At 48.6% G+C, this 17497-nt stretch overlaps 1 protein-coding gene across 1 annotated transcript in view; it reads right to left on the bottom strand.

The window, feature by feature from the left end:
* Window positions 1-614: 614 nt before the first annotated feature.
* Window positions 615-17497, bottom strand: part of LOC122544200 (uncharacterized) — a 56957-nt gene continuing 40074 nt past the window's right edge. The window contains exons 8-13 of the mRNA XM_043683253.2: window positions 7331-7459; window positions 6765-6828; window positions 5385-5729; window positions 5207-5245; window positions 3152-3269; window positions 615-1258 (exon numbers count right to left, since the gene is read on the bottom strand). Of these exons, the coding sequence (XP_043539188.2) occupies window positions 1090-1258; window positions 3152-3269; window positions 5207-5245; window positions 5385-5729; window positions 6765-6828; window positions 7331-7459 (864 nt within the window). The 3' untranslated portion in view covers window positions 615-1089. The remainder of the gene's footprint in view (window positions 1259-3151; window positions 3270-5206; window positions 5246-5384; window positions 5730-6764; window positions 6829-7330; window positions 7460-17497) is intronic.

The raw sequence follows: 17497 nt of genomic DNA, 5'->3' as shown, positions 1-17497 counted from the left end.
ACCGTGCCGCCCATAAATGCCACCGTGCCGCCCTGGCAGTGACAGGGAATGTAGTTTGGGATGTAATGTCATAGAGATGTACAGCACAGAAACAGACCCTTTGGCCCAACCGTCCATGCCGACCAGATATCCCAACCCAATCTAGTCCCACCTGCCAGCAACCGGCCCATATCCCTCCAAACCCTTCCTATTCATATACCCATCCAGATGCCTTTAAATGTTGCAATTGTACCAGCCTCCACCACTTCCTCGGGCAGCTCATTCCATACACACACCACCCTCTGCGTGAAAAAGTCATTCCTTAGGTCTCTTTTATATCTTTCCTCCCTCACCCTAAACCTATGCCCTAGACAAATGTGACAAAAATTATATTTGGGATAACTGAAACTCTCACATTCTCTCCCTCTCTGCAAACATCTACATTCCCAGTCACCAGGAACACCAACTGGATGTTCAAACCCAGCCTCCTCCTGAGATTCCCACAATCACTGATCCCAGTCTTTAGCCAATTCCATTCTCTCCAATTCATAGTCAGGGACTTACTGCCTGACAGCCCCTTTGTTCATGCAGTGACCAGCAGAGTCAATAAACGTCAGACTGTAGACCCACTGATATCAGCATCAGTTTCTCTTTAATCACAGCTTGGAGCAAAAACTACAGGTAGAAAAGTTACAAATATCAGGACAGAAATACAGATATATCCATAATTAATTTTTACAACAAATGCAATTATATAGAAAAATCACATTTAAACATGGATGACACCTCTGTACGATACAAGTACAAATAACCAGGACAGAAATACAAGTGTATCAATATAAAATATTTACAGAATTCTATATACAGACATCAATACCAGGTTCCCTTGAATCACACTCTGGCACACAGTACACAGAAAAGGAACTGTACATGAGATTCACAACATACAAATGATTGAATTGATAAGTGGGGTCCTGGCAGCATCACCCACACTGAGAACAAGTTAATAATGTCATCAGGAACTAACTGATGTTCCTAGTCATTTGCCACAGTACTGGGCTGACTGCCCCCACCACTCCCTGAGCCAGGCTCAGTGCAGTGGAAACTCAGTCAGTGCTGGACAGCCCCGTTCCCCAGAAGGTTTTGTTCTCCAGCCGCTCCATCCTGATGCTCAGGTGCTGTTGGGACAAGGCTCTGTGCTTCACCCAAAATGGTAACCCCTGTCAGAGGATGTATTCTTGATTTTTGATTGGTGGTGCATTGTTTTTGGTCACAATTCCTAGGGGAGAGAGAAACCAGCAGAGTACAGGTTAGAAGAACCCAACACTTTGGACACGTGTGTAAAGGAACTGTTCAGGAGCACAGACACATGAAATGACCCTCAACATCCTGGGGACCAATGGCGGCTGGAAATTGGGTGATAGGAGCTGCACGGTGATGGAGCACAGAGTGTAGAGGAGAGGAGGCTTATAGGGGAGGTAATGGGCAAGAGCTGGGCACTCCACAGGAGCTGTGCTGACTGACAGAGGGAGGGCCAGAGGAGAGAGTGAGAGAATCCTGCAGTAGTTCCTTTTCCCACAGTGAGAAAAGGCAGGGACCATAGAGATGTGGATATTGAGGGAAACAAGGCAATCTAAGATGGACTTCTGAGTGAATCCTGGATGGTTTAATGGAACAGACACAAGGAAAGTGAGGAGAGGCAGAGGGACACAGAGGGAGGAGAAACACTGACAAAGAGGTTTAGGTGAGGAATTGCAGAGCTTCCGAGTCAGGCAGCTGAAGGCACAGCCACCAATGGGGCAGCAATGGAAATATCAGGGAGACAGGACCACAGAGATCTGAGGGCTGTACAGCTGAAGGTGGTTACAGATCGGGAGGGCTGAGGCCATGGAGGGATTGGATAAAGGATGGGAATGTTCAAATCTGTCCATCTCAGTCTGAAACAGATTTAACGATGGAGCATCCACACCCACATGGGGAAAATTTCAACCTGGGCAGCGGGAGACACCAGAACGTGCCCCGTCCACAAGATGGAGTAGCAGACGTAGGCCATTCGGCCAATCGATCAATTAGTCTGTGGCTGATCTGAAAACGATCAACCCGTGTTTTTCGTGTAGCCCTTCAGTCTCTCAGCCTCAAAATATACTGAATGATCCAGCCTCTAGTCCTGTGGTAAAGAATTCCACAGAATCACTTCCTCTGAGAGAATAAATTCCGCTCCATCGCTGTCTTAATAAGACCCCTCAGAATGTTCTGTTTCAATAAGATCATTTCTCCTTCCGAACTCCAGTGAGTACAGATCCATTTATCCCAGGATTCTGTCTAATGAAGGAAACTGAGACAGTACATCACCCTCCAGGTTGGGTCTTACCCCTATCCTCTCGAAACTGCAATAACATCTCCTTCCTCTGACCCACTTGCAATCAAGGCCACCATCCCATCTCCCTCCCTCATTTCATACATGTTAAGTTGGTGATTTATCTACAAATTCCTGAATTACATTCACTAGCCTTTCACACTAAAACACCATTTTTTCCAAAGTGGATACTTCACACTTCACACTTTATTGTCCACCGACCCCACCATTATTGTCCCAAAAATTTCTCTAGCATATCCCTGTTGCCTCTGTATCCTCCTCACAGCTTACTTTCCCACTGAGCTTTGTATCAGCAGCAAACTGGGACAATCCCACTCTCTCCCCCCATCTCAGTCACTGATATAGATTGTGAGTCACTGAGGTCCCAGCACTGATCCTCGCAGCACCAGTTACATCCTGACAACTGACAATGACCCATTTGTTCCTGCTCTGTCCCTGTCCATTAACCAATCCACAATCCATGCTATATTACCCCCCAATCCCCTGAGCCCTCATCTTGTACAATGACCTATTGTGTGGCCGCTTCTGAAATACCTCCTGAAATTCCCAATATATGCCCCATCCTCGGGTTCTCCAGTGGGATAATATTTGCTCCTTTCCAATCTACTGGGACTGTTCAGCAGCGAGAGGATGACAAGCTGGAAGTGACTGGATGCTGCTGCTCAATGACAGGCTGGATTGAAGCATCCTCACAGCTCAGGGAATGGACAGGGACAGAGCTCAGCAACATTTCACACAATGTTATACAAAGATCAAAGGGTTACCATGGAAATAGTGGAACATTCCAGAACTCACCATCTTTGTCGCTCTAGGATGATGTAACCCATAATTCCACCAACTACAACAATAGCAACAATCCCAGCAACAATCCCGATTCCCAATCCAACTCTTGCTCCAGTGGAGAGTCCAGGACCTAGAGACAGAATGAAGCCATTAACAGACTGGGACACACAAACAAAACTAACAGCAGAGACCTTCAGCACCTAGTGTTTCAGAACCAGCCCCAGGACAAACAGATCCCTGGGTAATTCTAGTCCTGGAGGAATGTGGGAGGTTAGATCCTAATAATCTCTCACACACCAGACCATCCCACACACACACGCGCGCACACACACACAAACGGGATGGATACATGCTTTCCAATAGAGAGAACTGGACACTGACCAGCAGCAGTTTCCCTTCAATTAAATACAACAGCTGTTGAAATGATTTTAATTTGATGATTTTCCTGTGGAGAAGTTGACAGCGTTGAAAAGCAAGTGTTTCAACAATGTTCAATGTTATACTGCACTGCCTTTAATCCAGGGTGACTCCCTCCAAACTGTATCTCACTGTGCCCTCACCCCTGGTGGAACAGGACATACCCAGGGATGGTGATCGGAGAGTCTGGGGTGTTGTGTTATTTCTGTCAGTGTGACTATGTCCCAGTCTCCCAAATTGGACCCTAGTCCCCAGATGTTAGTGAGAGGGACTTTGCAGGGTCAGCTGGGCTGGCCGTCATTGCTGTGTTCTGACTCGATGCCTGGCTCACATTCAGTTTTGTTTTTAATTTGTTTTTTTATGTTTTCCCCATACTACTGCCTAACTGCGGTAGTGCTTTTTTTTCCCCAGCACTCATGTGTGTGTGCAGGTGTGAGACACAGTGAAAGACACAAGGTGCACAAATCTTTATTCAGTTTTCACCACCAGGAAGAAAGGAAACACCCGAGTGGCCAGTGACAAGCAGTGCCCTTCACATCAAAGGGCAATGTTGTGTGATCAAACAGTGAAGGGGAGGGCAGGGATTAATTCAAAATAGAGTTGGAGGGGGAAATAATGCACTCCACTCCCTGCGGCGCCCACCTCTCCCTGAATACCTCAAGGGTGCTGGTGGACACCGCGTGCTCCTTCACCAGAGACACCCGGGCTCTAACGTAACCACGGAAGAGGGGCAGGCAGTCGGCCCTAACGACCCCCTCCACCGCCTGGACCGGTTTATGGCCAGTTTGGCCAGGCCCAGGAGCCCATTCAGTTATATTGTGGATTTTCCTGTCTAGGGGTTTCGTACAAACTGATTGATGTGCTCAGACAATTAAACAGGGCAGTTAAACCTCCCCCAGGTTAACGTGGGACTGGAGTCACAGATCAGACCGGGTAAGGACAGCAGGTTTCCTTCCCTAAAGGGACACGAGGGAACTAGTTGGGGTTTTACAGCAATCCAACAACTTCATGGTCACTTTTATTGGGAATAATTTTCTATTTCCAGGTTTCTATTGAATAAACTGACTTGAAGATCTAAAACATCAATATCTGATTTTGAAGAAGCTCTGATCTATAACTCTGCTTTCCTTTCTGAGGAAAGTGTAAAGCTCAGATTTGTAGTATTTATAATGACAATTTCCTTACAGTGTACTCAACACTAAAAACTGGAAACAGCAGAGCCACATGGAACCAAGTAAACCTCAACATGAGAAAATTCCCTTTCTCCTTTGGACGAGGTGGAAGGCCAGGTTACACCTGGATCAATATTACTCTACACTGTCTTCACTCCCAATCCCAGTTTCCCAACATGAGGGTCTCGTTCACACAGAACAGAGACTCTCCGCACAGAATTCCAGAAACACTAATGCTAATGGAAGCAGGGATTCTCAGAGTTCTGTATCTGAGGGACACGAAGGGGAGTCTCAGAAACAAAGAACAATTCGAGGGAGTTTAAGGACCAGTTCCAGGTCACAGTGACCCACACCACTCATTCATTCTTTGGTAAAATATCACACAGCATTTCAAAATTTCCAACCTTCCTCCCTGTCTATCCAGCATGATGCAATGTAAGAGCTGAAAGCACATTCTGTAGTTTAGAAACAGACTTACCTAGTACAGGTGTGTTCGGTCCAGGTGTAGGAGCTCGCTCTAAAGAAAACATCATGTGTTTAGTACGGTGTGTGAAACAAACTGCAGAAATGTTCAAATACTCTAGACTAGTCAATTAACAATGAATGTGCCATCTCAAGTCAGAGATGAAACAATAGCTGAAATATAGACCTCTCACCTGTCACAGAGAGGTTGACTTGAACAACTTTCTCCCAATGAAGTTGATCTCCCATCTTGCTGTAAATCTGACAGTCATACTCCTCCTGGTCTGTCTCCCGGAGGTCAGTGATCAGAACTGACCAGTTGCCTTGTTCCAGTTGATCTTTAAACAGGTTTGTTCTGCTTCTGAATCGTGGGTCTTGTTCCCTTAAGTCATCACTCCCATTGACAAACTTGTGTAAAAATTCATATTTGGGTGTTCCCCAGATAACCAGTAAATCAGAGACTGGGACATTCCCTTTGTAGGTACAGGGCAGCACAACCTGCTCCCCAAGGAACCCAGAAACTGGGACAGGCGAGTCACCTGGAAAAGATTGATAGAATTTGTCCAGTATTCACTGCTACTACGTTATATCCCAATCCCATACCCAGTCCTATTCACAGCTTCTAAAATTATAATCTGCACTTACAAATTACTTCAAAATAAAATTAGATACTGTGATAGGTGGCGATTTAGGAGTAACTGATTTGGTTTGTGGATTAAAATAAATAGCCACCAACTCAAACAGACAAAATAACCCATTCTACAAAAGGTGTCACTCCCCACCTCCTGAAACCAATCTTCTTTCCCTCCACCATTAATCTGTCACACTTGGCACCTCCCCTGCTGGACTGAGGAAAGACTGGTCGGGGACTATCTAGATGGTGGGAAGTCAAATACAGTAATTATCCAAAGAGACTTGGGGGTTCAAGTGGATAGATATTTAAAATGGCAAGAACAGGAAATAATGAGAAGTAATGGAGCTCTAGTCTTTAAATCCAGAGGACTGGAGTACACGGATGCAGTCATTATGCTTAGACCCCACTTGGAATACTGTGAGCAGATCTGGGACCCGCACCGTAGGAAGGATAGACTGGCCTTGGAAAGAACACAAATGGTCGGTTTACAAGAATGATACCAGGACCCAGGGGTTAAAGTATAAAAGAGATTACACAAATTATGTCTTTTCTCTAGAACTTCAAAAGATTGAGGTGATGTGATTGACATCTTTAAGATGTTAACAGAGGGGATTGTAAAAATTCTCATACGCTTGAACCCAGTGCTTAGTACTCAATCCCAATCCCACAATACCAAACTGTCCCATCCCTCCGTCACCACATGTTGCTCAGGGTCCAGATGCCACTGTGCCCATCCCAGGGGTTGATCTGAAGACATTAAGTGCCTTCCTTTCAGCTCCCTCTCATGATCACAGTGTGTAATGTGAGCCTACTGTGTCCCACTCCCTCAGTGGGTCCACTTGCAGCCCACACAGCACCTTAAAGCAAGAGGAATTTCTGATTCCACCTCACCCCCAGCCTTTGATCACTGCTGAAATGTTCCAGCACTCACAGCACTGACCTGAAACTGCAGCAACAACATTTAGCAGCAGCAGCAGGGGGAGGAGTTTCTGTGAGCTGGGTCCCTGAAACAAGAAAACACAGTGAGTCCCTTTATAACCGATTCTTCTTTGTACCCCCTCCTTGCACCCTCCATGTACAGACCTCTCCCCTCCTCCCTGCCCCCATCCTTTCTCTCTTCTCCCAATCGCCATGTCCACTCTCCCCCTTGCACCCTCCCTCCCTCCACCCTCTCCCCCTTGCACCCTCCCTCCCTCCACCCTCTCCCCCTTGCACCCCCCTCCCTCCACCCTCTCCCCCTGGCACCCCCCTCCCCCCACCCTCTCCCCCTGGCACCCCCCTCCCTCCACGCTCTCCCCCTGGCACCCCCCTCCCTCCCTCCACCCACCCTCTCCCCCTGGCACCTCCCTCCCTCCACCTACCCTCTCCCCCTTGCACCTCCCTCCCTCCCTCCACCCTCTCCCCCTTGCACCTCCCTCCCTCCCTCCACCCTCTCCCCCTTGCACCTCCCTCCCTCCACCCTCTCCCCCTTGCACCTCCCTCCCTCCCTCCACCCTCAGTCAGTACCTGTTGCTCCTCTCCAGCCATTTCCGCGGCCAGATTAAGGATGAGAGTGACGAACCAGACTCGGGATGGGGTCCCGGGGAGGTGAGGTGGGGAGAGGGCGTGCTGATCGGGCGGATCACGGACCCGCGTCTACACCCCGTGGAGAGGGAGAGCGATCCTGTGGATTCCGGACACGGGTCAGGATGCTGGGGAGAGGGGAGTGATCCCGGGAAGGCGAGGGGGAGTGATCCCGGGAAGGCGAGGGGGGTGAACCCGGGAAGGCGAGGGGGGGGTGATCCCGGGAAGGCGAGGGGGGGGGGTGATCCCGGGAAGGCGAGGGGGGGGGTGATCCCGGGAAGGCGAGGGGGGGGTGATCCCGGGAAGGCGAGGGGGGGGGGGTGATCCCGGGAAGGCGAGGGGGGGGTGATCCCGGGAAGGCGAGGGGGGGGTGATCCCGGGAAGGTGAGGGGGGGGGGGTGATCCCGGGAAGGCGAGGTGGGGTGGTGATCCCGGGAAGGCGAGGGGGGGTGATCCCGGGAAGACGAGGGGGGGTGATCCCGGGAAGGCGAGGGGGGGTGATCCCGGGAAGACGAGGGGGGGGATCCCGGGAAGGCGAGGGGGGGGATCCCGGGAAGGCGAGGGGGGGGGTGATCCCGGGAAGGCGAGGGGGGGGGGTGATCCCGGGAAGGCGAGGGGGGTGAACCCGGGAAGGCGAGGGGGGTGATCCCGGGAAGGTGAGGGGGGGTGATCCCGGGAAGGCGAGGGGGGTGATCCCGGGAAGGCGAGGGGGGGTGAACCCGGGAAGGCGAGGGGGGTGATCCCGGGAAGGCGAGGGGGGGTGATCCCGGGAAGGCGAGGGGGGGTGAACCCGGGAAGGCGAGGGGGGTGATCCCGGGAAGGCGAGGGGGGGTGATCCCGGGAAGGCGAGGGGGGTGAACCCGGGAAGGCGAGGGGGTTGATCCCGGGAAGGCGAGGGGAGTGATCCCGGGAAGGCGAGGGGGGTGAACCCGGGAAGGCGAGGGGGGTGATCCCGGGAAGGCGAGGGGAGTGATCCCGGGAAGGCGAGGGGGGTGATCCCGGGAAGGCGAGGGGGGTGATCTTGCGGATCCGGGATCACGGAGTCAGGGGAATAAACATGCGGGTCCTCGGGGACTTTAAATATTCCGCCGCTGAGACTGGCTCCTGATTGGTCAGTGAGACCGCTCTCTGATTGGTACATTTGAGTTCAATTAGAAATATGTTGTGGGGTTGCCATGACAACCGGTAATCCGAGACTGAGAGGAAAGATCTGATAGGCGGAGGTGTGGACTCCCCCCGAGGGGGCGGGGCCCCGTCTGAGTGACAGGGGCGAGGACTCCCGCTGATTGACGGGGGCGGGGACTCCCTCGAGTGATGGGGCGGGGAATCCCTCTGATTGACACCCACTGACGGGGGCGGGGACTCCCTCTGATTGACACCCACTGACGGGGGCGGGGACTGTGTCTGATTTACACCCACTGACGGGGGCGGGGATTCTCTCTGATTGACACCCACTGACGGGGGCGGGGACAGTGTCTGATTGACACCCACTGACGGGGGCGGGGACTGTGTCTGATTGACACCCACTGACGGGGCGGGGACTCTCTCTGATTGACACCCACTGACGGGGGCGGGGACAGTGTCTGATTGACACCCACTGACGGGGGCGGGGACTGTGTCTGATTGACACCCACTGATGGGGCGGGGACTCTCTCTGATTGACACCCACTGACGGGGGCGGGGACAGTGTCTGATTGACACCCACTGACGGGGGCGGGGACTGTGTCTGATTGACACCCACTGATGGGGCGGGGACTCTCTCTGATTGACACCCACTGACGGGGGCGGGGACTGTCTGAATGAAAGGGGGCTGGGCCTGATGAGCACAGGCGCCAGCAGCAGGAGTAGGCCATTTGGCCCTTTTTCAGGATTTGACCCAGACATTGAGGCCTCCCTCCCTTTGATGCTGCCAGGATTGCTGTGTTTTTCCAGCCTCCTGCTTTGATTCCAGCATCTGTAGATCTTTATTTGTCTCTAACCTTTATTTTGAGGTTAAATCCCCTTTTGTTCTAGTTTCACCCACCAGTGGAAACAACCTCCCTGCTTCTATTCTATCTATTCACTTCATAATTTAATATGTTTCTACAAGATACCTCCTCTTTCTCCTAAAGTCCACTTAATTGCTCCTCATAAGCCAACCAATTGAACCTCTTTTGCATCTCTCCAGTGCCAATAAATCCTCTAAGGAGACTAAAACTATCAATGACTCAAGGTGTGGCCTCACCAGTTCCCTAAACAGCTGCAGCATAACTGCCCTGAACTGCCCTGTTTTTAAACTCCATCCCTCTAGCATTGAGGGACAATATTCTATTTGCCTTCATAATTTTTAAAAATTCATTTGTGGGACTTGGGCGTCGCTGGCTGGCCAGCATTGATAGCCCCATCCCTATTTGCCCTTGAGAAGGTAGTGGGGATCTGCCTTCTTGAATCGCTGCAGTCCACTTGCTGTGGGTTGACCCACAATGCCAGTGGGAGAGAATTTTAGGAATGTGACCCAAGGACTGTGCAGGAATGTTTCCAAGTCTGGGTGGTGAGTGGCCTGGAGGGAAACTTGCAGGTGGCAGTGTTCCAAAGTACCTGCTGCCCTTGTCCTTCTAGACAGAAGTGGTCATGGGTTTGGAAGGTGCTGCCGAAGGATCTTTGGTGAATTTCTGCAGTGCATCTTGTAAATAGTACACACTACTGCTACTGAGTGCCGGTGGTGGAGGGATTAAATGTTTGTAGATGTGGTGCCAATCAAGCAGATTGCTTTATCCTGGATGGTGTCAAATTGCTTGAGTATTGTTGGAATTGCACGCATCCAGGCAAGTGGGATGTATTCCATCACACTCCTGACTTGTGCCTTGTAGATGGTGGTTTGACTTTGGGGTGTCAAGAGGTGAGTTATTCACCGCAGGATCCCTAGTCTCCGACCTGCTCTTGTAGCCACTGTGTTTATGTGGTGAGTCCAGTTGAGTTTCTGATCAATGGTAACCCCAAGGATGTTGACAGTGGGGGAATTCAGTGATGGTAATACCGTTGAATGTCAAGGGGCGGTGGTTAGAATTACCTGCCGCCCATAACAACCAACTTTGTATGATTCACGCACAAGGTCACCCAGGTTCACCTACACAGCAGCATGCTGTAATTTTTCACATTTTAACTATAGTCCTTTTTGCTGTCATTCCAACAAATGGAGGACCTCACATTTACCAACATTGACCCCAACTGCCAGACCTTTTCCCACTCACTTGACCTATCTATATTCCTCTGTAGACACTTTCAGTGTCCTCTGCTCAACCACTCACCTTAGTGTCATTTGTGAACTTTGAATGTCAAATACATTCAAACTCTAAATCATCTATGGAAATTGTAAACAATTGCAGTCCCAATGCTGATCCCTGAGGCACACTACTATCACTGATCGCCAACCAGAAAAATATTCATTTATGCCCTCTCATAGAGTCATAGAGATATACAGCATGGAAACAGACCCTTTGTCCAACTCATCCAGATATCCTAACCTTATCTACTCCCATTTGCCAGCGCTTGGCCGATATCCCTCTAAACCCTTCCTATTCATATGCCCAGCCTGTTGCCTTTTAATGCTGTAATTGTACCAGCCTCCATCACTTCTATCAATGGCAGCTCATTCCATACATGCACCACCCTCTGCATGAAAATGTTGCCCCTTAGATCCCTTTTATATCTTTCCTCTCTCACCCTGAACCTATGCGTAGTTCTGAACTCCCCACCCCAGGGAAAATACCTGGTCTGTCCATGCCCTTCATGATTTTGTTAACCTCAAGAAAGTCACCTCTTACCCTCCGACACTCCAGGGAAAACGGCACGGTGGCCTAGTGGTTAGCACTGCTGCCTCACAGTACCAGAGACCTGGGTTCAATTCCTGCCTCAGGTGACTGTCTGTGTGGAGTTTGCACATTTTCCCCGTGTCTGCGTGGGTTTCCTCTGGATGCTCGGGTTTCCTCTAGATGCTCCAATTTCCTCCCACAGTCCAAAAATGTGCAGGTTAGGTGAATTGGCCGAGCTAAATTGCCCATAGTGTTAGGTGAAGGGATAAATGTAGGGGAATGGGTCTGGGTGGGTTGTGCTTCGGCAGGTCAGTGTGGACTTGTTGGGCCGAAGGGCCTGTTTCCACACTGTAAGTAATCTAATCTCAAAACAGCCTCAGCCAATTCAGCCTCTCCCTATAGCTCAAATCTTCCATCCCTGGCAACATCCTTGTAAATAAAACTTCTTTAAAGGAAAGAAAGTGGAAATCTGGAACTCTGTCCCTCAAAATGTACTCGAGGCTCGGAGAAGTTAACTGAGACTGAGATTGTGACAGGTTTTTGTTTTAAGTAAAGGGAGTGAGAGATATGGAACCCAGGAGGATAGATTTAATTTTATTCGTTTACAGAATGTGGGTGCTGCTGGTGAGAACATAGAACATTACAGCGCAGTACAGATCCTTCAGCCCTCGATGTTGCGCCGACCTGTGAAACCAATGTGAAGCCCATCTACCCTGCACTATTCCAATACGATCCATATGTTTATCTCGAGACCATTTAAATGCCCATAGAGTTGGCGAGTTAGGCCCAGCATTTATTGCCAACCCATTATTGCCCTTTAGAAGGTGGGGGTGAGCTGCCTTCCTGAACCGCTGCAGCCTATGAACTGGAGAGAGTCCCACAATGACTTGGTTAATGTACAGAGAAATCAAATTCCAAGTTGGTTGGAAGAACAGGCTGCAGGATCGCAGAATAACGATTTTTCGTCCACAGGGTGTAGGCACTGCTGACAAGGCCAGTGTTTTATTGCCCGTCCCTAGTTGCCCTGGAGAAGGTGGTGGTGAACTGCCTTCTTGAACCACTGCAGTCCATATGCTGTAAGTATATGTGGGGCTGCTGGGCTGGGGGTTCCAGAATTTTAACCCAGCAACAATGATATAAGTCAGGATGGTGAGTGACTTGGAGGGGAACTTGTCAGGAGTGGTGTTACCTTATATCTGCTATTTTTGTCTTTCTAGGTGGTAGAATCCCCAAGTACAGAAGGGGTCACCTCAGGAATATTATTGAGTTGTAACAATGCATCTTATATTTGGTACACAATGCTACTACTGTACATCATGAGTGGTGGGAGTGAATGTTGGAAGTCATTGATACAAAGCAAGTCACCCTTGAAGGGTGTCAAACTTCTTTAATGTTGTTGAAGAGTACTCCACCACACTCCTGATCCGTGCGTTATAGAAATATGGACAAACTCTTATGGAGACAAGAGTTGAGTCACTCTCTGAAGAATTGCCTGCCTCCAATCAGGTCTTGTAGTCTATGCCAGATCAGTTTCTGATCAATGGTAACCCTCAGGATGTTGATAATGGGGAATTCAGCAACGGTAACCCCATTGAACATCAGAGTATGGTTAGTTGGAGATTGGCATCACACAAGTGCCAGGCAATGACAATGTTACTTGTCCCTTGCCAGCCCAAGCCTTAATTTTATCCAGCTCTTACTTTGTTTTGAAAGAGTCAGTGCCTGAAGAGTCACAAATGATGCTGAACATTGTGCAACCATCAGCCAACTTCCCCATTTCTGACCTTACAATCATCATTGAATCCCTACAGTGTGGAAACAGGCCATTTGGCCCAACAAGTCCATACTGATGCTCCTAAGAGTACCCCACCCAGACCCATACATTTCCCATGACTAATGCACCTAACCGATACTTTCCTCAATAATATGGGACAATTTAGCACAGCCAATTCACCCTAACCTGCACATCTTCAGAGCACCCAGAGGAAACCCACACAGACACGGGGAGAGTCACCCAAGGCTGGAATCGAACCCGGGTCCCTGGCACTATGAGACAGCGGTGCTAACCTCTAAGCCACCATGCTGCTGCATGGAAGGAAGGTCATAGAGACACAGGAGTAGGCCATTTGTTCTGTAATTCAATGTGATCATGGCTGATCATCCAACTCAGTATCCAGTCCCTGCTTTCTCCCCATTCCCTTTGATCCCTTTAGCGCTTAGAACTATATCTAACTCAATCTTGAAAACACTCAATGATTGAACCTCAATTGCTCTCTGGTAGGGAATCCCACACCACTCTCTGGGTGAAGATTTTTCTCTTCATCTCAGTCCTAACTGGCCCACCCCAATATCCTTCAATGGATTCTGGGCTTCCTCACCATTGGGAACATCTTTCCTGCATCTAACCATGTTAGAGTTTTATAGGTTTCTAGAAGATATCCCCGCAACCCCACAGCCCCCAATACCCCCCCACCCCCACCCCGGCTCCCATTCTCTTCAACTCCAACGAACATAGCCCTAACCAATCTAGACTCTTTTCATACATCTGCCCTGCATCCCATGAATTAGTCTAGTATACTCCTCCATCGCTAGAACATCCTTCCATGAATAGAGAAACCAAAACTGCACACAATAGCCCAGGTGTGGTCTCACCTGTACAATTGCAGCAAGACCTTCCTGCTCCAGTATTTCAATCCTCTCACTACGAAGGGAGCTGCCTTCCTCACCACCTGCTGCACCTCTACGCTTACTTTCAGCAACTGGTGTACAAGGGCATCCTGGTCTCTTTGCACCTACCCCCTTCCCAATCTGGAACATAGAACATTACAGAGCAGTACAGGCCCTTCGGCCCTCGATGTTGCGCAGCTCTATGAAACTAATCTGAAGCCCAGCTAACCTACACCATTCCATTCTTGTCCATATCTAATGACCATTTAAGTACCCGTAAAGTTAATGAACCTACAACCATTGCAGACAGTGCATTCCACACCCCCTACTACTCTCTGAGTAAAGAAACTACCTCTGACATTTGTCCTACACCTATCACCCCTCAATTTAAAGCTATGTCCCCTTGTGCTAGCCATCACCATCCTAGGAAAAAGAATCTCACTGTCCACCCCATCTAACTATGTAATTATCTTGTATGTCTCAATTATGTCACCTCTCGGCCTTCTTTTCTCGAACAAAACCAGCCTGAAGTCCCTCAGCCTTTCCTCGTAAGACCTTCCCTCCGAACCAGGGAATATATGAGTAAATCTCCTCTGAACCCTTACCAAAGCTTTCACATCTTTCCTGTAATGCAGTGACCAGAACTGCATGCACCAGAGTTTTGTACAGCTGCAGCATGACCTCATGGTTCCGAAACTCGATCCTTCTACTAAAAAAAGCTAACATTGTCAGTTGTCAGGATGTAACTGGCGCTGCAAGGATCAGTGCTGGGACCTCAGTGACTCACAATCTATATCAGTGACTGAGATGGGGGGGGGGGATAGAGTGGGATTGTCCCAGTTTGCTGCTGATACAAAGCTCAGTGGGAAAGTAAGCTGTGAGGGGGCTACAGAGGCTGCAAACAGGGATAAACTGGATAAATGGGCAATAAATGTAGTACTTTGTGTAAAAAATGTGAAGTGTGAATCACCAAGTTAACATATAGGAAATGAAAGAGGTAGATGGGACATAGAATATTCGAGCTCAGTACAGGCCCTTCAGCCCTCAACGTGTGAAAGCAATCTGAAGCCCATCTAACCTACATTATTCCATTATGATCCATATTTTATCCAATGGCCATTTAAATGCCCGTAACGTTGGTGAGTCTATTACTGCTGCAGGCAGGGCATTCCACGCCCTTACAACTCTCTGAGTAAAGAAACTACCTCTGACATCTGTCCTATATCTATCATCCACCAGTTTAAAGCTATGTCCCTTTATGCTAGCCATCACCATCCGAGGAAAAAGGCTCTCAATGTCCACTCTATCTAATCCTCTGATCATCTTATATGTCTCTATTAAGTCATCTCTCAACCTTCTTCACTCTAACGAAAACAGCCTCAGGCCTCTCTCAACCTTTCCTCATAAGACCTTCCCTCCATACCAGGCAACATCCTGGTAAATCTCCTCTGCACCCTTTCCAATGTTTCCACACCCTTCCGATAATGCGGCGACCAGAACTGTACGCAATACTCCAACTGCGGCCGCACCAGAGTTTTGTACAGGTGCAACATGACCTCATGGCTCCGAAACTCAATCATTCTAACACTAAAAGCTAACACACCGTATGCCTTCTTAACAACCCTGTCGACCTGGGTGGCAACTTTGAGGGATCTATGTACATGGACATCAAGATCTCTCTGCTCATCCACACTACCAAGAATCTTACCATTAGCCCAGTACTCTGTATGCCTGTTACTCCTTCCAAAGTGAATCACCTCACACTTTTCTGCATTAAACTCCATTTGCCACCTGTCAGCCCAGCTCTGCAGCTTATCTGTGTCTCTCTGAAACCTGCAACATCCTTCGGCACTATCCACAAATGTACTGACCTTAGTCTCATAATTTAGATAATAATAATTTCTATTTTTGCTCCCAAAGCAGATAATTTATTCACATTTATCCATCTGCAATACACTTGTCTACTCACTCAACTTGTTCAAATCAGTGTGAAGCGCCCCTGTATCCCCCTCAGAATACACCATCTCACCCAGCTCTATGTTGTCTGCAAACTTACACTTAGCTGCCTCATCTCAATCACTAATATATGTTGTGAATAACTGGGGTCCAAGCGCTGATGCCCTGTTGGTACCCCATTAATCACTGAATGTCATTTGCAAAATTACCCATTTATTCTCACTGTTGTTTCTTATTTGCCAGTTCTCTTTCCATCTCAATACACAACCCTCAGTCACACGCGCTTCAATTTTAAACACTGATCTTTTGTTGAAAGCTACCTGAAAGTCCAAACAAACCAAGCCTGGGCTTATGGTGCAACCGTACTGTGTCTGACTGTGATACATAGCTCAGTGGTTAGCACTGCTGCCTCATAGCGCCAGTGATCCAGGTTCGATTCCAGCCTCAGGGACTGTCTGTGTGAAGTTTGCACGTTCTCTCTGTGCCTGTGAGGGTTTCCTCCCAGTGCTCTGGTTTCCTCCCACAATCCAAAGATGTCCAATGTAGGTGTATTGGCCATGCTAAATTGCCCATAGTGTTCAGGGATGTGTAGCATAGGTGTATTAGTCAGGGGTAAATGTAGAGTAATAAGGTAGGGGAACAGGTCTGGGTGGGTTACTCTTCAGAGGGTCAATCTGGACTTGTTGGGCCAAATAGTCTTTTTCCACCCTGTAGGGATTCTATGAATCAATAACCATTGGTTCCCCTCTTTACATCCTAACAGAATTCCCATAGATTTGTTGAGCATCATTTGCCTTTCGTAAATCCATGCCGACTTTGTCTGATCTTGTCACTGTTTTCCAAGTGCTCTGCTATTAACTCTTTGATGATGGACTCTAATATTTTGCCCACTGCCACTGTCAGGCTGATGGTCAATTATTTCCAGTTTTCTACCAAGCTTCATTTTTAAGTAGTGGAGTTACTTTAGCTTCCCTCCAATCCATCGGAACTGTTCTGGAGTCTATACAATCTTGAAAGATATTCACCAATGCATCCATTATTTCAAGACCACTTTGTTGAGTCTCTGGAATGTCGATGATTAAATCTCAGAGGTCCGTGTATAGCAGTGACATCGGCAAGGGAAAGTCAAGGATGTGTGTGGGACCTTCAAGGGGCTGCCCAGTTGAGTAGCTTTGAGGGAACATTGGAGTGGAGGTACCTGGGACATTGTCTGTGATTCCGTGGGGGTGACCATGTCAGGCTGATGCTTGACTAGTCTGTGGGACAGCTCTCCCAATTTTGGCACAAACCCCCTAATGTTAGAAAGGAGGACCTTGCAGGATTGACAGAGGAGTGTGGCCCATTGGCATTTCCAGTGCCTTAGTCAATGCCGGCTAGTTTGTCTGGTTTCATTCCTTTTCTCAGAGTTTCTAGTGATTAGGTTTAACTGAACAGACATTTCCAAGTCAACCACATCGCTGTAGTCAAATGTAGGACCGACCAGATACAGGAGGCAGATTTCCTTCCCTAAAGGGCCTTAGTGAAGATGGTGTGTTTTTAATAACAATTATTGGAGATCAACATTAGGCTAATTTTCTTTATTCTAGAAATTTATTGAATTCAAATTTCACCATTCACCAAAGTGGGATTTGAACCCATGACCAAAGCCTGGGGTTAGGGATTACTAATCCAGCAATATTACTGCATCCTCTAAACA

This window comes from Chiloscyllium plagiosum, unplaced genomic scaffold (genome assembly GCF_037043375.1).
Source record: "Chiloscyllium plagiosum isolate Xiang-an unplaced genomic scaffold, Cpla_swu_hap1 HiC_scaffold_38, whole genome shotgun sequence".
NCBI classification, from domain to species: domain Eukaryota; kingdom Metazoa; phylum Chordata; class Chondrichthyes; order Orectolobiformes; family Hemiscylliidae; genus Chiloscyllium; species Chiloscyllium plagiosum.
This window is presented reverse-complemented; position numbering and strand designations above follow the sequence as displayed.